The sequence below is a fragment of the Zootoca vivipara genome, chromosome Z2, assembly GCF_965207765.1.
Source record: "Zootoca vivipara chromosome Z2, rZooViv2.hap1.1, whole genome shotgun sequence".
In the NCBI taxonomy this organism is placed as follows: domain Eukaryota; kingdom Metazoa; phylum Chordata; class Lepidosauria; order Squamata; family Lacertidae; genus Zootoca; species Zootoca vivipara.
In genome coordinates this window covers 42,489,284-42,511,223 of record NC_142585.1, presented here as the reverse complement: position 1 = coordinate 42,511,223, position 21,940 = coordinate 42,489,284, and the positions used below count along the sequence as shown (strand labels likewise).

At 45.5% G+C, this 21,940-nt stretch overlaps 1 protein-coding gene across 8 annotated transcripts in view; it reads left to right on the top strand.

Annotated features, from left to right (window-relative positions):
• The window catches only part of TNC (tenascin C), an 88,009-nt gene that overhangs the window by 13,768 nt on the left and 52,301 nt on the right, over positions 1 to 21,940 (top strand). For all 8 annotated transcript variants that reach the window (XM_088665016.1, XM_035112812.3, XM_035112811.3 and 5 more), the window contains exons 2-3: positions 16,300 to 16,892; positions 19,746 to 21,338. In XM_088665016.1, the coding sequence (XP_088521142.1) occupies positions 16,430 to 16,892; positions 19,746 to 21,338 (2,056 nt within the window). In that variant the 5' untranslated portion in view covers positions 16,300 to 16,429. The remainder of the gene's footprint in view (positions 1 to 16,299; positions 16,893 to 19,745; positions 21,339 to 21,940) is intronic.

Genomic DNA, 21,940 nt, shown 5'->3' with positions numbered 1-21,940 from the left:
AAAGAAAAAGAATTACAAGGCCTATATGTATGAGAGCTGTAAAGGGCTTGGCATAATTCAAAGTGAAGTCATTGACAAAAAATGAGCTCCCAACCATGTGTAACTTGGCAAATGAACTTTCCAAAGGCATGTTTAAAAAAAGTTGCAGATCTTTGCCAGCTCCACATATGTATTTTCTAAAAGGAGGGGTGTTTGGAAACAGGGCGGTGGGGAAACGGGCTGCACATGTAGTTGGGGGTGTGAGGAAAACTGATCCAGCGTGTGTTTCAGCGAAGGCAAAGTGCTGTTCTGAGTTGTGCTATTTTATTTTATTTATTTTATTAGAAAGTATATCCCACCTTTCCTCTAAGGATCTTAAGGTGGCATACCTACTTTTCCTCCTCCCTATTTGATCCTCATAAAAACCCTGTGCAGTCATTTAGGCTGAGAGTGCATGAATGGCCCAAGGTCATCCAGTGAGTGTTATGGATGAGCAGGGATTTTGAACCCTGATCCCCCTGATTGTAGTCTGACACTCTAAACACTGTACCAGACTGGCTCTCATTTGTTCTGCCAAGGTGGGGGTTGTCAGCCAGGCATCATGGCGCGTGCGCACACGCACACACACACACACACACACACACACACACACACACACACAGCTTTTATTGTTGCTCTGGGCAGGTGCCCCAGACTCGAGTTTTCATTGTTTTTAAAAATGTAAACCTTTAGCTGGGAAGAAAGTTATGAAGCGAAATCTGCAGTTACTGTACCTTTTAAAGTGATTTCTGTAAAATGGGAATGACTCTGATGTGACCGCTGAGCAGATTCCACCAGATGAGCAGATGTTGGGAAAGATTGAGGGCACTAGGAGAAGGGGACGACAGAGGACGAGATGGTTGGACAGTGTTCTCGAAGCTACCAACATGAGTTTGACCAAACTGCGGGAGGCAGTGCAAGATAGGAGTACCTGGCGTGCTATGGTCCATGGGGTCACGAAGGGTTGGACACGACTAAACGACTAAACAACAACAACAACAACATGCAATTAGTGTATGCTGATTTATGCAAACCTAGAAGTAGTTCCTATACTTTAAGCAGAAATCAAATGCATCTTATTTTAGTTGGGAAGACATTAATTAGGTGGTCTGTGTGCTTCTTCGGTCTGCTAACCAGGTGCTTCCTGTTGGTGGGCAGCTTCCGTGGACCATAGGAAGCTACTTTTTACTGAGTGAGATCTTTGGTCCATCTAGCTTCATTTAGTGTCACTGGTCATTAGTCATTGGTCCATCTAGTCAGTGTAAGTGGCTTTTCAGGGTCTCAGGCAGAATTCTCTCCCATTCCTACCCAGAGACACCAGGAATTGAACCTAGGGCCTTCTGCATGCAAAGTAGATCTTCCACCACTGAGGTATGCCTCATTCTTCTCTCCCTTCTTAGGGTTGTTTATCTGCAATCCAAGCTTGGACTAGACAGTCCTTCAAACAGGTTTCCTTCCCAGAGGACCTTCCTGTGCAAAATAGGGTACATGGGCACCCTAGGTGGGGTAGCTGAATTTCCAGCAGGCTCTAATCTAAGGGCATGGCACTGCCTGTAATGAGCTTGCAGAGGCAGTGAGAGTGAGTGAGAGAGAGTTTCCAAAGAGAAGCTGGCAGGGAGGCGGGGAAGCAGGTCTTTTGCTTTCCAGGGAGTCATTTTGTGTGGCCTACTTCTGAAGTTCCATTTCCATTTTTAGAACAGAGTTAATGTTCCCCCTCTTCAGTCTGATTGCTGCTGCTCATTGTGGCATGGTGACCTGCTGTTTCCAATCTATGGCCTTTGTATAAACTGGATCTACCCGAGGCCCTTTATGGACAGGACCTGGAAAAGGGTGGAAGATAATAGCAACAGCTTTGCTGATAGAAGGCAAGCTTACTGGTGGGTAAGGGTGGGAAATGCTGTCCATGTTAGTTCACCTCCCATATCTCATTTAGTGCTCCACATCAGTGTGCACTTCTTTTTAAAGTCCTCATGAACATTCATCAGCATTTTAGTGGATGTTTTTCCTAATATGTATATTTTTGTATGTACCAGTTTTTGCAAGATCATTTTCTCCAACACAATGCATTTATTTGCATGCTATTCCCACTAATATATGCATTTCTATTCACAGTTTACCCTTGCATAGGCAGTGTTGTGTGCATCACATGACTAAGAGTGTGTGAATTTTGGGTGTGAATTTTGAAGGATTGCTGTGTTTTGGATTGCATTTTGTTTCGGAAAGTGTGAATAAAGTAGGTTTGCCTTGAGATGTGAATTGAATTGAATTTCATCCCCTGCCCCTATTAATGGGTGATTTACCTTATCACTTTTCCTTATCACACAAACAAACACACACATATCACACACACACAACCAAAACAATGGCCTCTTGCAAATCATATCAATAACTTGAATTGGCTGATTTGCCAAAAGCCTCTCACTAATATGCTGGTGTTCTTTTCTCATTTTGTCATATGTCAGTTTCCATGCTGTTGTTGAGTTGTCTTTCAATGCATCCTCATTTTTTCCACCCTGAATGCATTTTCTAGTGCTTCATGATCCAATTAGTGGAGCCAATTTGACTCTCCTAAAATGAAATCTATCTGTGCCCAGCAATGCTCACAAAGTTAAGGCCAGGAGTAAGCATCCTCAGATTGAGGTGAATGAATGTTGTGCTAGGGACTGGGACTGTACCCAACCACATCTCTCACCAGCCCTACTTCATGCCCTCCTTGAATGTTTATCCCTGGTTGGAATGTGCCATTGAGCTCTGGTAATACCTTTTGGTTATCGGGATGGAGGATAGAGGTGTGTGTGTGTGTGTGTGTGTGTGTGTGTGTGTGTGTGTGTGGAAACTAGCCTACTCTACAAAGGTGAGATTTATGTTGATTGCTCCACCCGCTTTGCCTTTGGTCACAACCACCATGCCTTTAACATGTCACCCCACAAGGTTGTACAGAAGGAATAAGTCCATTGTTCGGGGGGGGGGGAAGAGATTTTCACCTGTGGTTAAGACAGAGTTGTCTCCAAACTGTCACCTTCTTCAATTGAAAAGGTGCTCTTCATTTCTGAGTCTATTCCAGACACCTTTATGGGTATTGACAAAATTCATGCAGAACTGCTTTCCGATGTGAGTACTCATGAACAAACTATGTCTGCCTTCAGTCCCAAGGCCCCAGAAAATTATCTCAAGCTTGGGAAAGGCATTGAAGGTAGGGTAGGTGCTCCAAGTCTTTTCCTACTGAGAACTGGGACCACAAGTGTCAATATTTCCAATGGAAAATTCTGTGTATAATTTATACCAATATTTTCTACCACTCAGGCTTAGGGAGTGGATAGGACAGCCACTGGTTTGCGTCAGTTTCACCTGTCAATCCCAATTCCACATTAATTTGCAGCGAAAGAAAGAAATTGAATCTGCAGTTTAAGCCTGGTGGTATGGATCTATTCAGCTGACATCAAAATTCATAGAAATTTATTATTTATCTATTTATTCCACCTACCTACCTATATGGTTTCTAGGTGGTGAAGTTTCTAAGTGGTGTACAATGATATTTTTAATGTAGTTGATAAATGCAATAAAACTTTAAAAATAGAAAACTTAATGAAAAGAAAAAGTCTCCATCAAGCAACTCTAACCCACAAGAGCATTGCTGAAAGACAGCTACAGGAAGATTTTACAGAAGCGTTTACATATCTCAAAACCTAGCAACACAAGAAACTCACATAGAGCAGTTGCTATTTGCCTGTGATTGGCAAGGCTTTACCCACCCTGGAAGGGCTAGTATGCCTGCAAATTTCACCCACTTATATCAAAAGGAAGGAAAGGTATAGCCATTTTTTCTGATCTCAATCAGCAGTGGGATGGGGCAAAGTCCACTCTGATAAAATGAGAGTCAGATCAGGCAGCCTATGGAGCACTTTGGAAATTGTTGGGCAGTTTTCTGAAGCTTCAAGTTCAAGGTGAACCAAAATTTATGGTCTGTGCCTATCCCTACTGCATATTAGAACTGGAGGGATGATGGACTGCACTTTGGGTCTTTGCTAACAAGTTTGACGCCAACCCGTCTTAGCCAAAAACACCAAGCAGTGAAACCTTTCACAGCTGAAGCCCATCCACTGTAGCCATGAATCTATTGACTGCTGTGGGTTATGTCAGATAAACTTTGGATACTTTTTATAAACACAGTTGCTTTGAGTCAGATGTTTGAATAAGTAGCACCAAGGAGTGCATTATGTAATGGTTATATTTAGCTGGCCAGATTTACGGAAAAGCCTTGCCTAAATAAAAGGATCTCCACGCTCCTCATAACTCACTCCTGGAAATGAAACAATCAATTTTGCTCTGAATAAGCAACTGGCATTCATAATTCAGAATTAGTCATTCTGTGTTCATGTCTCAGTATTTAATCTCCTGTAACTCCTGTTAATTGCATATAATTAGCGCCAAATCATTGAGACATCCCTGTTAGAGATATCCCATTAACAAGAGCTGGCAGATGTGTTGAGGTCTGCATTCCTTCTGTTTGACATTTTCTAGCCATGCAAGCAAGAGAGAAAACATAAATAAGCCTCCAACTTCTACTAGAAAGATGGCATGACTTCCTCTCCCTTTTGAACAGTCGCTTCACATTCGATAGCCACTGAGAACCCTCTGAACTTCAGGGGCATACCCGGGATCAAAACTAGGGGGGGACAAGGGGCGGTGCCAAGGCACGGGAGGGGGCCACAACGTGGGACCGTGGGCGGGGCTACGGAGCCCAGGTGAAACTGACTCCGGTCTCACCTAGGCGCCGCGAAGCTTTTTGCAGTCAGAGGCGCTGGGGATCTGTTGACAGCACGCAGCCAGGGCGCTCGCTCTGACCCGCCGGGCTGCCCCTGGTGCACTATGGACAGGGCCCTGGCGGAGCGCACAGCCATGGGCGAAAGCGGCGCTGCTGGCGGGGCTTGTGGGCAGTGGTAGTTTCATGGAACCCAAGAAAGTAAAATCTCTCACTGCCTTATATAGACTTTTTTAATTGCCCACCCTCGGTCTAAAACATAATCCTGAGTGTGTTGTTTATCTCCTGTCTGCCATTTACCCCATTGCATTATCTGAGTTTTGGCCAGTCATTTGTTATTATAACTACTTAATTCCTGAATCCAGGCAGGGTCGTCTTAAGCATATCTGGCACCCTGGCGCAGTGGTGTGAAGATCGCTCCGGCGCGCGCCCCCTCCCCGTTTCCCAACGTGGCTGTCTGGCAGGTGCAGCGCCACCCAGCCTTGCCTTAGAGCCGGCCCTGAATCCAGGTCACATGTCACAGGCTCACCCTATTCACATCTTAAATGTGCCCTTAAGGCAGGATCTGTGAGCACAGAGACAATGGGGAGATTTCCCATTTCCTTTGGACCTTGCAGAGAAATATTTGAGGTCATAAAATGAGAGAGAAAATGGTTTCAGGACTTTTCTGTGGATTTCAGACATGTGGTTTACATATTTGTATGTGTTTGCTAAGACCTTAAAATTCTTATAACACAACCCTACCTGGACGTGCCGGTGGGGATCAAACTAGGGACCTTTGGCATTGGGAGCAGTGGTTAGTGTAAGACTCAGACCTTGGGAGATAAAAGGGTTCAAAAATCCCTACTCATTAGCCATGAAGCTCACCTTGCACTGGTCCTTGCCTCTCAGCCTGCCCTACCTCTCAGGGTTGTGAGGATTAAGTGTGCGTGTGTGCGTGTGAAGAACCATGTACATCAAAATGAGGGGGAAAGGTGTAAAAGACAGACAGACAGACAAACAGACAGACAGCAAAGTGCAAGCAAAGCAAAGCAAACCCTCCACTGCTTGCTTGAATGCTCCCTCATTACTTGTCTAGATCTATGTATGTATCTATGCGGCCCTGGTGGTTGGGGTGAGTATATATGAATGAAATATTACTACATACCCCTCTAAACAGGGACCCAGGTGGCGCTGTGGTTAAACCACTGAGCCTAGGGCTCGCTGATCAGAAGGTCGGCGGTTCGAATCCCGGTGATGGGGTGAGCTCCCGTTGCTTGGTCCCAGGTCCTGCCAACCTAGCAGTTCGAAAGCACGTCAAAATGCAAGTAGATAAATAGGAACCGCTACAGCGGGAAGGTAAACAGCGTTTCCATGTGCTGCTCTGGTTTGCCAGAAGTGGCTTTGTCATGCTGGCCACATGACCTGGAAGCTATACTCCGGCTCCCTCGGCCAATAATGCGAGATGAGCGCGCAACCCCAGAGTCGGTCACGACTGGACCTAATGGTCAGGGGTCCCTTTACCTTTACCTTACCCCTCTAAACACCCAACTGGTCACAGCATTCTGCAGGACAGGGTATCAGGAGGTCCATTTCTCACAATACTGAAACCATGACTTTAGTGTGGCAGCACCTACCCTTTAGAATTCCCTCCACTTATATATTGGATAGGCACCTTCTCTTTTGTCCTTTGTGCACCTGCTAAATATGGCCTTCTTTCAAGAAGCCTTCTAATTTATTTTCTATTTTACTTACTACATTTATATAGCACCTTTTCCTCCAAAGAGCTCAAGGTGGTGTACATGGTTCTCTGCTCCTGTTCTATCCACAGAGCAACCCTGTGAGGTGGGTTAGGCTGAGGGATAAGTGACTGGACAAGTCACCAAGTGAGCTTCATGAAGGAGTGGGGATTTCATGGGGCATTATTGGAGTCAGACCAGCAATTCATGCTTTGCCAGATGAGCCCATGAAGGGACTGAAGCTCACAGAGCTTTCCTGTAAAATTTGCTAGAGAGAACTCTGAGATCACTTCCTTTGTCTACCTTGGTAGGAAGCTGTAACACTACATAGTTCCTTCCTGCATGGGTAGCCTCCTCTTCCTTCATCATGCTTCCAAGTTGACCACATATGCATGTCTGAGCTCTGCAGCTCAGAAACCTTTTCTGTAGTCCTGTAACTTAGATAGTAGTTATAAACCTGCCTTTATTTTGCTTCGGTAAACTGATGCTTCAATATGTGGATTATGTAAGTAAATACTACTTTTATTTCTTCACAAAACAATGTTTGTGTGATTTGTCTTTTTTAAGGGGGGTGTTTTTCCAAGAATGTCAAATCGACCTTGTCTTAGTTTCCAAATTTAAGCTACAAAGGATGATACTCTGCTGATCTTACTAATGTGAACAAGGGATAAAAAATAAGTAAACAATATATCTTTTCTTAGTGTCTAAACCCATTCCTACATATTTGAATCTTGGTCTCCCAGGTCCTAATCTGACACTTTAATCAATACACCACACTGGTTCTAAATAGTTATATTTTATCCCAGTTGTTGTATGTGCTGTGTGTGTATGTTTCTATTTGAAATTGTTTCAGAGGTTTATATACAAGTAGCCATCCAGGTGGCGCTGTGGGCTAAACCACTGAGCCTAGGGCTTGCTGATCAGAAGGTCGGTGGTTCGAATCCCTGTGACGGGGTGAGCTCCCAATGCTTGGTCCCAGCTCCTGCCAACCTAGCAGTTCGAAAGCACATCAAAATGCAAGCAAATAAATAGGAACCGCTATAGCGGGAAGGTAAACAGCGTTTCCATGTGCTGCTCTGGTTTCCCAGAAGCGGCTTTGTCATGCTGGCCACATGACCTGGAAGCTATACGCCAGCTCCCTCGGCCAATAATGTGAGATGAGCGCGCAACCCCAGAGTCAGTCACGACTGGACCTAATAGTCAGGGGTCCCTTTACCCTTATGTCTTTGTTATGGTGTAAATAATTTTGGGATGGCTCAGGGGAAGTAATCAATAAATGAAATGAAATACCCTGTTTCCCCTTTTTTAATACGTAGTCATAAAGTAAGCCATGGCAGGGTTTTTAAGTATTTGAGAAATATAAGACATACCCCGAAAATAAGCCATACTTCCGCGCCGCGGAAACCAACCTCCACAGGCACCTCCACTCACAGAGTCACTCCATGCAGCCAGCACTGCAGGAGCGCGATCAGCTATGATGAGGCGCTCCAAGAGCTCCGCTTAACAGCTGATCGTGCTCCCGCCTTGCTGGCTGCATCCCCGCGCTCTGCCTTCTCGTCCACCGCCATCCCTGCCACTTCCGTGCTTGCCGCCACTGCTGGGCTCACTGCTTCTTCCTTGCCTGGCCCGACCAAGGAGCTTGGAGCGCCCTGCAGCGGCGGGCGGAGCGCATGAGCCAGCGGCCTCTGCCTGGCCCGGCCAAAGACGCCTGCCACCCCGCCACCCGGAACTGGGGGCTGCTGCAGCGCCGAGCACTCAAGACAGCCCAGCAGCGCCCTGAGCCAGTGCCCTGAACCGTAAAAACCGTACCGGTAATAAAAAAATAAGACATCCCACCGAAAGTAAGCCACCCTGTGTTTTTTGAGGGGGGAAAAGTTATAAGACGGTGTCTTAAAAAGGGGGAAACACGGTAATTATAGATTAAGAACAACAACAGTAAGTCATGCCTGTTTCTTGAGAGTGTCTAGAATTTGCCCTTAGAGAGATTGGGTTTCTCTTATTTTACCATTGCAAATCAAGTTCCTTTGCATTTGTTTAGCCAGAGAGAAAGGGAATCATCTTTCCCCTTGGTGATGGCTTCATGCTGTGAGTTCCTTTTGAAATTCTATCCATGTCTGCCCATCATTACATCTGCTATAAACAAAGGAATCCATTTACAGCCATCCCCAAACAACTTTGGCAAAAGTTCCTGTTACACACAATTCCCCCCCCTCTTTTGTGATGGAAGAGTTACAGGGCAATTCAAGTATGTAAGTACCGTATGTGTGTAAAATAAAATAAATAAATTAAAATAAAATAAAAATGTATAGCAGAAATATATGAAGCTGTCCTATGTTCAGGTCATTAGACAACCTAACTCAATATTGTCCACACTGACTGGTAGTGGCTTTCTAGGATTTCAGTTAAAAGGTAAAGGTACCCCTGACTGTTAGGTCCAGTCATGGACGACTCTGGGGTTGCGTGCTCATCTCTCTTTACTGGCCGAGGGAGCCGGCGTTTGTCCGCAGAAAGCTTCCAGGTCATGTAGCCAGCATGACTAAGCTGCTTCTGGTGAACCAGAACAGCGCACGGAAATGCCGTTTACCTTCCCACCGCAGCAGTACCTATTTATCTACTTGCACTTTGACATGCTTTCGAACTGCTAGGTTGGCAGGAGCTGGGACAGGGCAACGGGAGCTCACCCCGTTGTAGGGATTCGAACCACCGACCTTCCAATCGGCAAGCCCTAGGCTCAGTGGTTTAGAGCACAGTGCCACGCAGATTCCAGTAGGGGATCCTATTCCCAGCCCTACCCAGAGATGTCATGTGACCTTCTGAACATAGCTGCCAAGTTTTCCCTTTTCTCGCGAGGAAGCCTATTCAGCATAAGGGAAAATCCCTTTAAAAAAGGGATAACTTGGCAGCTATGCTTCTGAATGCAGCACAGGTGCTCTGCCACTGAGCTATTGCCCTTCCCCTCATAGATACACTTGTCAGGTAATGACTGAGCACCTTTGTATATAACAATGCAAGAGCAGCAAGAGAGGTTACTGTTGGCATGCCTTCAACCACTGTTTCTTCCCAGTTAAGAACATCAGAAGAGCTCTGTTGAGTCAGGTCAAAGTCCCACCTAGTATTATTAGCAGGTAGGGCTTTTTGACTACAGTATTTACTTATGACCAATGTTCTCTTCTAGTTTGCTATTATTGATCTTCATGTTTTATTTGCTTGAAATGTGTGGTATGGATTTTCTGTTGTGAGTCATTCTAAGCCCTTTCTTAAAAAAACAACAACCCAGCAATGAATAAATTAAATGACAACTATGATGATGATGGGAACATCCTAGGAACATTAGAAAACCCCTGATGAATCAGATTAAACACCCATCCAGCCCCATATTCTGTTCTCACAATGGCCAACTAGATGCTTCTCAGAGGTCCACAAAGAGGACAAGAGTTCAACACACATAGGTACATATATACTTGAGTATGAAAGTTCACATTCCAGATCCCTGTCATTGTGAAGTGGATGTGAATATATATTATTGATGCTTGTCCCAAGTGCCCCCTGCTGCTGATAATCTCTGCCTTCAAAGAACAGCTCCCATCAGCCACAGCCAACATCAATGATCTGGGGAGATGGAAGTTGAATTCCAGCAACATCCAGAGAGATAAATGTTTCCCATCCCTGCAATAAAGTAAAACAGCATGGGAAAAACCTTAAATCCCAATTTTTTCATTTTTGATTTTCCACTTTCTCCATACAGTTGAACCATCAAAGAGAGAGTCTTTTACCCATTAAGAAAGAGCAGCAATGGCAATGACATATCAAAAGTCTTTTCACTCCTGCTGTGTCAAAAGCTGCTATCCTCTCAATCTGCCGCCTCTCTCCTTTTTCTTTTTAAAAAACCCGATCCCTTTCAAGACACACTGGTTTCCCCCCACCAAGTGCCAAAAGATGGCCTGTGGCCCAGAGTCTTTTGGCATCAACTGGCTCTACTAGCAGATTTTCCTTAAGCAAGGCAAGCCATTTCAAGCTGTTCCCCATGAAAGCCTCCTCTGACTGCCACTGTTCATTTTTGTTAATCTGCCCTAATGAGGTCCCTTGCATCTCATTGGAGCATGCACAAGTGAGTTGACCTCACCGGTTCCTCCAAGTTCCCACACCAAAGCGCTTGGCAGCTTGAAATATATAGTAAGCAGAGAGAAATTGACCTGAGTTAGAGAAGACTGCCGAACAAGAACATTGGCACTGCTGTGGCAGCTTTTTCCAACCTGATGCCCTCCAGATGTTCAGAACTCCAATTCCAACTGGTCCTAATCAGTATGGCCATTAATAACGGGAGTTGTAGTTCAAAACATCTGGAGGGCACTAGCTTGGGGAAGGCTGTTCTATGGCCTCTGGTTATTGGGGGGGTTTCAGGGACTGCAGAACTTGGAACTTAAACACCACAAAACTAACCAAACTATTACAGATTGCATCCCAACTCTGGTGACCTTCGGGCTTAGCTGAAGGCTTCAGGTTGGGGTCTCAAGCCACAGATCCACCTTCAGGCAGAAAAGGGAATAGGTAAAGGACCCCTGGACAGTTAAGTCCAGTCAAAGACAACTATGGGGTGCAGTGCTCATCTTGCTTCAGGCCGAAGAAGCCAGTTTTGTCCATGGACAGAAATCAATGACCTGCCTTGGTATAAATGGGTTTTCTATTTTCTACATCAGTGAATTTAGAAACCTGCGGCTCTCCAAGTGTTGTTGAACTCCAACTCCCATCAGCCACAGACAGCATGGTCAATGGTCAGGGACAATGGGAGCTATAGTCCAATGGCATCTGGAAGACCACCAGTTCCCTACCCCTATTCCATATGTTTTAATACTATGGGGGTATATGAAGAGTTCTACCCATGCACAGTGCATTCTATTTCATTAACAATTGCATCTATATTTGGCTGTGTATTGTGCTGGATTTTTTTTTTGGGGGGGGAGTCTCAACAAGTAGTTCATCTAACAGCTCATCTCAACATCCCTGACAATTGTTTGTCCTGGATGGGGCGGATGAGAGTTGTAGTCCAGGAATATATAAGGGCCACGGGTTCCTCATCTTTGTTTTAAGCTACATGGTGGACATTGCTGCATCTTTTGACAGCTAATTCCATGAGTTACAATCTTGGTGGATCAGGGGAATTCTGAGGACATAATGCATCTTGATTTCAGTAATGCTATGGACACCGTCCCCCCATGATATTCTTGTGAGGAAGCTGCTAAAATGTGAGTTGCACAAGGTAACTGTTATGTGCATTTGACCGAACCCAAAGAGTAGTCATTAATGGTTCCTTGTCATCCTGGGGAAAAGTGGGGTGCCCCAGGGTTGTCCTGGGCCTGTTGTTGTTCAACATCTTTATAAATGACTTGGACAATGGAAATGAGGGGAAGTTCATCAAATTTGCAGGTGAAACCAAACTGGGAGGGGTAGCTAATGCCACAGAAGAAAGAATTGGGATTCAAAATCAGCTTAACAGATTGGAGAATTGGCACAAGCTAACAAAATGGATTTCAACAGGGACAGAAAAAGGTGGGCAGAGGTGGGCAACCAAGGTGATCATGGGTCTGGAACCAAGCTTTATGAGGAATGGTTGAAGGAGCTGGGCATGGTTAGCCTGGGTAAGAGGAGACCGAGAGGAGATATGATAGCCATCTTCAAATATATTAAGGGCAGTCACATGGACACGAGAGCAAGCTTGCTTTCTCCTGAGGGTAGGACTCAAAGCAATGGCTTCAAGTTACAAGATAGGAGATTCAAACTAAACATCAGGAAGAGATTTTTGTTCAGCAGTGGAACAGATTCCCACGAGAGGTGGTGAACTCTCCTTCCTCAGAGTTTTTAAAGCAGAGGTTGGATGTCCATCTGTCATAGATGTTTTAGTTGAGATTTCTGCGTTGCAGGAGGTTGGACTAGATGAGCCTCGGATTCCTTTCCAACTTTAATTCTATGATTCAGCCCCAATTTGGTTCTCTCCAGATGTTGCTGGACTACAGCTCTCATCATCATTGTCCATTGTCTGTGCTTGCTGGGAGAGATGGGAGTTGTGGTCCAAATGCCTGGTGTGTACTTGTTGGAGATATGGAAGGAAGGGCCTTCACTCCTTGCACCTGCCTCAGGGCAAAACCTGCAAATAAGGGTTGCTGGGACCACTAGGCTTCTGTTTCACTTTGAATAAAGAGTTAACTTTTCTGACTTCTGGAGATATGTTGTTTTATTTTTGACCTACGCTGACCCTAGCCCTGATAATATGCAGAATCTTCTAGATTATCTACCCCATGCATCTAGGTGTTTTTTTGGAGTGAAGCCCATGCATCTAGATTTTTAAAGAGTATTTAATAACTAATAATAATAATAATAATAATAATAATAATAATAGAAACACCTTCTGACCAATGAAGGCTGATCCTCATTAAAACTGGTGGGGCAGAAGGCTGGGAGCCCAACAGCAGATACCACCAACCACCAGAGTCAATGAGAGGCACAGCCAGAGCCAAAGATATAGGTAGAGCCAACTAATTATTTTGGGACCCAGGTGGCGCTGTGGGTTAAACCACAGAGTCTAGGGCTTGCTGATCAGAAGGTCGGCGGTTCGAATCCCTGCAGCAGGGTGAGCTCCCGTTGTTCGGTCCCTGCTCCTGCCCACCTAGCAGTTCGAAAGCACATCAAAGTGCAAGTAGATAAATAGGGACCGCTCCGGCGGGAAGGTAAACGGCGTTTCTGTGCGCTGCTCTGGTTCGCCAGAAGCGGCTTTGTCATGCTGGCCACATGACCTGGAAGCTGTCTGCAGACAAACGCCAGCTCCCTCGGCCTATAGAGCGAGATGAGCGCTGCAACCCCAGAGTCAGACACGACTGGACCTGATGGTCAGGGGCCCCTTTACCTTTACCTTTAACTAATTATTTTATTTTCCCCCTTCTTCTCTCTGTTGAGTTCTACAAAAGCAACACTGAGACTAAGGAGGAGGAAGCTGACAGGCAGGGCCACTCCCTGCAATGGTTGGAAGTAGAAAGGCAGGGAAGTCTCGGATGTGCTGAGGACAGGCTGAGGTTGGTGGGGCTATGCCCCACTAGCCCCAATAAACCAGTCTCCACTGCTTATGGTTTTCCTGCATGATGCATACATTGATGCTAACAGCAACTTGGCAGGACAATACTCCTGTTGAGATATGACAGGCATACACTATCCATACTTTACAGAAACAACTAAAGGCATTTTTGTTTTGACAAGCTTTTCCAGCTGGATGGAAAGGCCTTGGGTGTTCATGTTGTTTTCTATAGGTGCTTAGAAATGCTTTTAGTTGTTTTATGGTATATTTGTAAATTGCCTTGAGAAATGTAAAAAAGGGGGGCTATGCACAGCCTCCCCACCAATGCAATGGGGGCCCCAATTCCCCCCAACCTAGGCTGGGCTGACCCAGGGAACATCCAACCTGGATCTAGCCCCAAATCAACTCAGTGGCAGGGATGGTTTTAAAATCCTAATTATAAACATGGCTGCGAGGGGCAGAGGAAGGAGGTGCTGTGTGTCCATTGAGCACATTGCAGAACAGGAGGGTCCATCCTGCTGGGTGCTGTTTCACTAGCACATTCCCTGAAATGATTGTGCTGGTGTATCACACACCTGCAGCCTGCTGGTTTGAATCACCTTAGGGTTCAATCCTGCTCAGTATGAATGTGCTCTTGTGTGTATCATCTAGGAATAGATGCATAGATGAATAGCCAAATCTTCTTCCTACCTGATGCCCCAAACCCTAACAGCCCCGGCCACTTTGGAATCCTTGGCCTAGGGCAGTCCAGAACTTGCTCCCCTCAGCCAAAGCCTGGATCCCCCTCCACTGGCCCTGTTTAGTTATGTGGACTTTGACTGAAACCAGTGCACAGGCCTAAAATCAACAACAACAACAACAACAACAACAACAACAACAACAACAACAACATTCTCTCTTCCTGATTGACGGAGCTAGAGGTATCATGAGCCCACCTCTTTGGTTTAACATCTCTCTAAGCATGCTTAAATAATTATGGGCACACAGTGGCCTCTCTCTTGCCTCTCTTGTTTCAACAGAATTAATCTGCTGTGCCCCAGGGCTCTGTGTTTTAATATGAAAAGGTAAACTGAGCTACCAAGAAGCAATTGGCAGAAGCCAGTGCCTTAGTATTTCCCTATTTCACTGGTGAAATGTTGGAGGGCATGGAATTATCTGACCCCGGAGCCGTCTGAAGACAACCCTGTCTAGGGAATATTTTTCTAAATGTTTCTTGTTTTATTATGTTTTTATATGTGTTGGAAGCTGCCCAGAGTGGCTAGGGCAACTCAATAAGATGTATGGGGTATAAATAGGAAAATTGTCAATATGGAATGGGAAGTCCCTCATTTCATCGGAGAAAGGTTGGAGGGCATGCAGGGGGTGCAGGCAATAACAAAGCCATCCAACTTAACAGTGAAAAGTGTGGGGAGGTTCAAGCTACCCTCATCTTCAGGAATACAAAAAAAATTCCTTCAGTAGCACCTTAAAGTTCTTAATTTTGGTATGAGCTTTCGTGTGCATGCACACTTCGTCAGATACACTGAAACAGAATCAACCAGACCCTTATGTATATTCAGAGGGTGGGTGGGTGGGTGGGTGGGTGGGAATGGGTGATGGGCTGATAGGAGTGGTGAACCTGTTGATGGCTGTTAACGACTGCTGATGACTGCAATTGGTCCTGCGGGGGGGGGGGGGGGGAAGCAAGGGCTGAGGCACAAAAGAAAGCTAGATCATGCATAATGAGATAAGAATCCAATGTCTCTGTTCATCCCAGGTGGCTCCGTGGTTTTAAGCTTAGTAATGAGTCCCAATTCAGCAATTTCTCTTTCTTGTCTGTTTCTGAAATTTTTCTGTGATAAAACAGCTGCTTTGAGATCTTGTATAGAATGTCCTGGGAGATTGAAGTGCTCAGGAATACAATTATGGATTTGATAAGTTGTTTTGCTGCTCTAAAGGAATGATATTTTTTATTTACTGCATTTGAGGTTTCAATATTATGTACTGGATTTCTATTTCTTTTTTTTTATTTCTTTGAGTGTTTGTTTGAACTGAATAGTGTGATAGAATAATAACAATGACAGCAACAACCATAGATGCAAAAATGGGTGTGGCAACAGATGTAACTCTTACCTTCTATACAGTTTGCTACACCCCAACCGTGCCAAATACACACACAAACATCATCCAGTCAAGCAAGAGGCATTGTAATAGTCCATGAACTCATTCCAGCCAAGCAAAAGCACTCAAGGGAGCACATGGGAAAGGACTAGTGATGGGTGTGGCCTAGGGAGAGTGGGTATGGCTCAGGGAGAGTCCAAAGTGCCATGTAGAGAGGCCTTGAAGGCTGCATTTAGCCCCCAGAACTGAGGTTCCCCACCCCAGGCTAATATTTCATGAGCTGCACAAAGGCCTCATCCAGGTGATGAGGACCTTCCCCACCAATCAAGGAAGCTCAGAAGGACACATTTTCTTCTAGATCAAGCCAAGGGGTGTTCAGCCATCTCTATTCCACATCACTTTCTAGATTTGGTTCAAGGTGCTGGTGTTGACTCCACAACAACTTAAATGGTTTGGGCTCAGCATATCCTAGAGTCTGCATCTGCCACTCTGTTTCACCACAGTTTTGAAGGTCTTATTCAGTTGCAAACTGATCACTTCTGAACTCACTGCTGACCTCTTCCTGGAGGTCAACCACCCTGTCATGATATTGGTTTCACAGAGAAGTAACTTGCTCCATGTAACTTTAACTGTTGCAGGACCATTGATAGGAGGGAGAGCTGATCGGCACAATCACTTCGAAACGAGCTTTTCTCATTGTTCCTTTCTATTGTGAACATAAAGGAGATTTGAAGCCATAAGAGAATTCCCAAGGAACTGAACCTCAACATGGGCCTCCATGTTTGGGTACTGGCCTTGGTGACCATCGCTTTATTCCATCAACCCGTTCATGGTGGACTCATCAAAAGAATTATTCGGCAGAAGAGGGAGGCTGGACTCAATGTCACATTGCCGGAGGAGAACCAGCCTGTGGTCTTTAACCATGTCTACAATATTAAAGTCCCCGCAGGCAACCTCTGCTCTGTGGACTTGGACTCAGCAAGTGGCGACTCAGAACTCAAGACTCAGACTGAGGAGGACAAGCAATACGAGGAGCATACATTGAATGAGGAGAACCAGATTGTCTTCACACACAGGATAAACATCCCACGGCGGGCTTGTGGCTGTGCAGCAGCCCCTGATATCAAGGATCTCCTAAGTAGGCTGGAGGAACTGGAGGGGCTGGTGTCCTCTCTGCGAGACCAGTGCACCAGTGGATCCGGGTGCTGCCCCAGTGGACAACCAGCAATAGGTATGGCAAAGAGACATATGGCAACATAGGAATCTGCCTTATACTGAGTTAGGCACAACTGTTCGTATCTAGCTCAGCATTGTCTATATTGACTGGCAGTGGCTCTGTGGGGTTTCAGGCAGTGAATGTCCCCCAGCCCTACCTGAGGGTCCTCGGGATTGAACCAGGAACATTCTGCATGCAAAGCTCCAACTACTGAGCTGTGGCCCTTCAACAATGTAATGACTGTGGTGCTGAGTTAGGAACAAAGGAAGCTGCCTTATACTGAGTCAGACCACTGGTCCATCTAGTCCAGCATTGCCTACACTGACTGGCAACAGCTCTCTAAAGTTTCAGACAGGGGTCTCTCCCTGTCCTACCAGGAGATGCTGGGAATTGAATATGAAACCTAGTAATAATAATAATAATTTATTATTTATACCCCACCCATCTGGCTGGGTTCCCCCAGCCACTCTGGGTGGCTCCCAACATACATTAAAAGCACAATAAAACATCAGACATTAAAAACTTCCTGTCTTCTAAAAGCCAGATATTTGTTTATTTCCTTGGCATCTGATGGGAGGGCATTCCACAGTGTGGGTGCCATCACCGAAAAGGCCCACTGCCTGGTTCCCTGTAACCTCACTTCTCACAGGGAGGGAACCACCAGAAGACTCTCGGAGGAGGACCTCAGTGTCTGGCCTGAACAATGGGGGTGGAGATGCTTCTTCAGGTATACTGGGCCGAGGCCATTTAGGGCTTTAAAGGTCAGCACCAACACTTTGAATTGTGTTCAGAAACATACTGGGAGCCAATGTAGGTCTTTCAGGACCGGTGTTATTTGGTCTCGACTGCCACTCCCAGTAACCAGACTAGCTGCCGCATTCTGGAGGAGATGCTCCAGTGCATGCAGAGTAGATGTTCTACCACCAAGCCATAACAATAGGTGTTATTGTTGTGGGATTCAGAAATGCTGCACAATAAACTGTAGATTCCTCAGGTGTCTGCTGTCCTAAAAGGCTTTCAGTCTATTAGGTGGACCAAAATAAATAAATCAGGAAATGAAGTTATAGTCGAGAAAGGCCCATGATGGATAACAGGCACAGGGTGCAGTTGTTTTATTTGTTCATTCTGTTTAATAATGTATACCTCACATTCCCAAATATTTCTTCAAAGAGCCTACTTACACATTCAGAACACAAAATGCATAAAACATTCAACATTTAAAGGGGAATCAATATTAAATCCTATTAGCAGTCACAAAATAAACCTGGGTGTGGCTGGTACTTTCCCCTGTTTTAAATGGTGTGTTGTGAATAGACAGTGGGTAGCTAGGGATTCTATCTCACTTTTGTGCACAATAGGTTGCATTCCAGCCATGCAAAAGTGAGAGGTCTGTACACACACATCACAATTCTCCATCCCTCATCCAGCAAGATAAAGCAAGAAGCATTATCAAAGAAGCATTCCAGCCACCCAAATGTGCCATAGACCTGTGGAAGGGTCTACGGTCTGGAGAGAGTCCTTTTGAGGGCCAAAAAAAAAGAGGCATAGAGGGTTGCATATGGCTCTGTAGCCACCCCTGGGTAGGTGGATAGACTATATGCGCTAGGTGGTACATCACAATTAAGAACCAATTGGGATTGGCTGTAGGCACCCTACTAGAGGATGGGCCTTAGCAGGAGCATGGTAATACAGACCCCTGTTGTCAGCCCTGGAAAAGCATTCCCAAATGCACCCTTCATCCAGTGAGCTCTGAACAGGCCCAAAAAGGCCACACGAAAACAACCCTGCAATCACACATACAGTTGCAGTTATTGAGATTCCTCCCCACCATGTTTTATCAGTGCAGGTGTATGAATCAAGAATACCAAGGAAGGTAGAAAAGTCAGTGAACCAACTTCTCCTTCTCATTATCATTAATTGCTTGATGCCAAAATAAGTATGTAAGCGGGTTACAAAAACAGCTACACAAATATAAAAACTCAAACATCCATAATGAAAAGGCACATTGTGTTGTATCAGATGTAAACTCTATGTTAAAGGCATTTAGTGGCATACGTGTTCTGCTTGTGAATGCTGTTGCACAAGAAAATGCATTTGCGGTAACTCTGCTGCACAACATATTTGGCACTCTGCCGTGCAATGAATTTTTAGCTTGCCCACTGCTAACACTCAGTTGTCCACTAGCCCAGGAGACTTTTGCTTCAGCAGACAGAGAACACTGGACATAGCTCAGAGAAGACTCACTGAAATTAATTGCCATGACTAATTTCGATGAGTCTGTTCCAGATATAATTTAGTTGGAGAATAAAACATTAAACAATATAAACTTGCACCATCAAAATATGTAAAAAAAACACAATCTCATTAAAGCAGTTAAAACAGGAGCCTCAAGTCAAGAGAACAAGGGAATGCCTACGTACGTATTTTCAGAAGCTGAAAGGATGCCAATACAGATGGTTGGTTGGTTCCCCCCCCCCAAGTTTGATTTTTTTTGAAATTTTCTGACTTAAACCAGGACTTGTAAAGAGTAGGTTGATGGCAAGGCAGAGAGAACCCATGAGAAAATGTGTGTTCTCTTTCCACAATTGGAAGCAGTGTGCCTCTGAGCAGTTCTTGGGAATCACAAGTTGGGGGATGGGCTGTTGTGCTCAGATCCTGCTTGTGGGATTCCCATAAGCATCCAGGTGACCACTGTGATAACAGGATGCTGGACTAGATGGGCCGTTGGCCTGATCCAGCAGGGCCCTTCTCATGTGCTTGTTAACGGAGAGAAACTTCTAATCCATAATATTTTCTGGTGCTTCTTTGTTAGTCATTGCTGCATATATATTTTTTATAATGGCCTGCTTCCTTGTTTCACTGGCACAGGTCACATTGATGCTACTCCCTACTGCAGTGGACGGGGAAACTACAGTAATGATGTCTGTGGCTGCATCTGTGAACCTGGTTGGAAGGGCCCCAACTGTTCTGAACCAGAATGTCCCCAGAATTGCAACAACAGAGGCCAATGTGTCAATGGCAAGTGCATTTGTGCTGAAGGCTTCACAGGGGAGGACTGTGGGCAACTCACATGCCCTGGGGACTGCAGTGACCAAGGCAAATGTGTTGATGGCATGTGTGTGTGTTTTGATGGCTATGCTGGGGAGGACTGTGGCCAGGAAGTTTGCTTGGTGCCATGCAGTGAGAATGGCAAATGCATAAATGGGCAGTGCATCTGCACAGAAGGCTTCAGTGGGACAGACTGCAGCCACTCCCTGTGCCTCAATAATTGCAATAACCATGGGCGCTGTGTAGAGGAGGAGTGTGAGTGTGACGAAGGTTACACTGGAGAAGACTGCAGTGAGCTTATTTGCCCCAATGACTGCTACGACCGTGGCCGTTGCATTAATGGGACCTGCTATTGCGATGCTGGGTTTACTGGAGAAGACTGTGGGGATATGACTTGTCCCAGCAACTGCCACGGGAATGGTCGTTGTGACAATGGTTTGTGTGTATGCTATGAAGGGTTCATGGGGGATGACTGTGCCGACCGGAGGTGCCCCAAAGACTGCAACAAACGCGGCCGTTGCATTAATGGACAATGTGTGTGCCATGCGGGTTTCCTGGGCCTTGACTGTGGAGAAGTGAGATGCCCCAGTGACTGCAACAACCACGGTCGCTGTGTAAATGGCCAGTGCGTATGTAATGAAAAGTACATGGGGGATGACTGCAGTGAACTGCGGTGCCCCAATGACTGCAACAACCGTGGCCGCTGCATCAAGGGGCAGTGTGAGTGTGATGAGAGGTTTATGGGGGATGACTGCGGAGACTTGAAATGCCCCAATGACTGCCACAACCATGGAAGGTGTATCAATGGGCAGTGCGTGTGCAATGAGGGCTTTGTGGGTGAAGACTGTGGGCAGCTGCAGTGCCCCAATGACTGCAACGACCGGGGACGCTGCGTCAATGGCAAGTGTGTGTGTGATGACGCCTTCACTGGGGTGGACTGCAGTGAACTGCGGTGTCCAAAAGACTGCAACAGGCATGGTCGCTGCATCAATGGCCAGTGTGTGTGTGATGAGGGCTACACAGGGGAGGATTGTGCTGAAAGGACCTGCCCCAATGACTGCAACAACCGTGGGCGCTGCATCAATGGTGTGTGTGTGTGCAATGAAGGCTTTGTTGGGGATGACTGCCGAGAACTGGCCTGTGTGAACAACTGCAGTGGCCGAGGCCGTTGCATGAATGGGCAGTGTGTTTGTGAAGAGGGCTTCACCGGGGTAGACTGCAGCCAACTGCAGTGCCCCAAAGACTGCAACAATCAAGGGCGCTGCTTCAATGGAGTGTGCATATGCGACGAGGGATACCAGGGACAAGATTGCAGTGAACAGTCCTGCCCCAACAACTGCAACGATCTTGGTCGCTGTGTCAATGGACGCTGTGTCTGTGAAGAAGGCTATGTAGGCGATGACTGTTCTGATGGTAAGTACCACCCAAACGGTTACCATCATGTGCATGGATTTCCAGTGGGAGGCAAGGTGGGGCAGTTGCCCACATGGATGAACCATCATTCTCAGCATTCTTTTATTTATTTTTTTATTTATGCAATTTTAACAGCTTTTATGCACACATTGTACTGTATCCAACTTATTTCTTTTCCTAAGACTTCCTAATCCATCTCTCTGTGGCATACTATGGAAATCTTGATCTGTTGCATATCCTCATATTTTACCCATCATCGTTTCAAGTCTTCCTTTTTGATGTTCTCTGCTACTCATATGTTAACTCCTACTTGTAGGTTAAATTGTATATTATACCCTCTAAGATAATCTCCAAAACACTTCCACTCTTTTCTTATTTTTTTAACTCATCCTCATTCCTAAGTTTTGCCATCATGGTTACTAATTCTATGTATTCTATCCATTTGTTCTGCCAAATTTCCTTTGTGGATATCTCTTCTTTCCAATTTTTTTGCATATACTATTCTAGCTGCAGTGGTTGCATACAAAAAAATATTGAGTGCCTTTTTTGGAATGTAATCACCTATTATCTCTAACAGAAAGGCCTCTGGTATTTTGAATTTT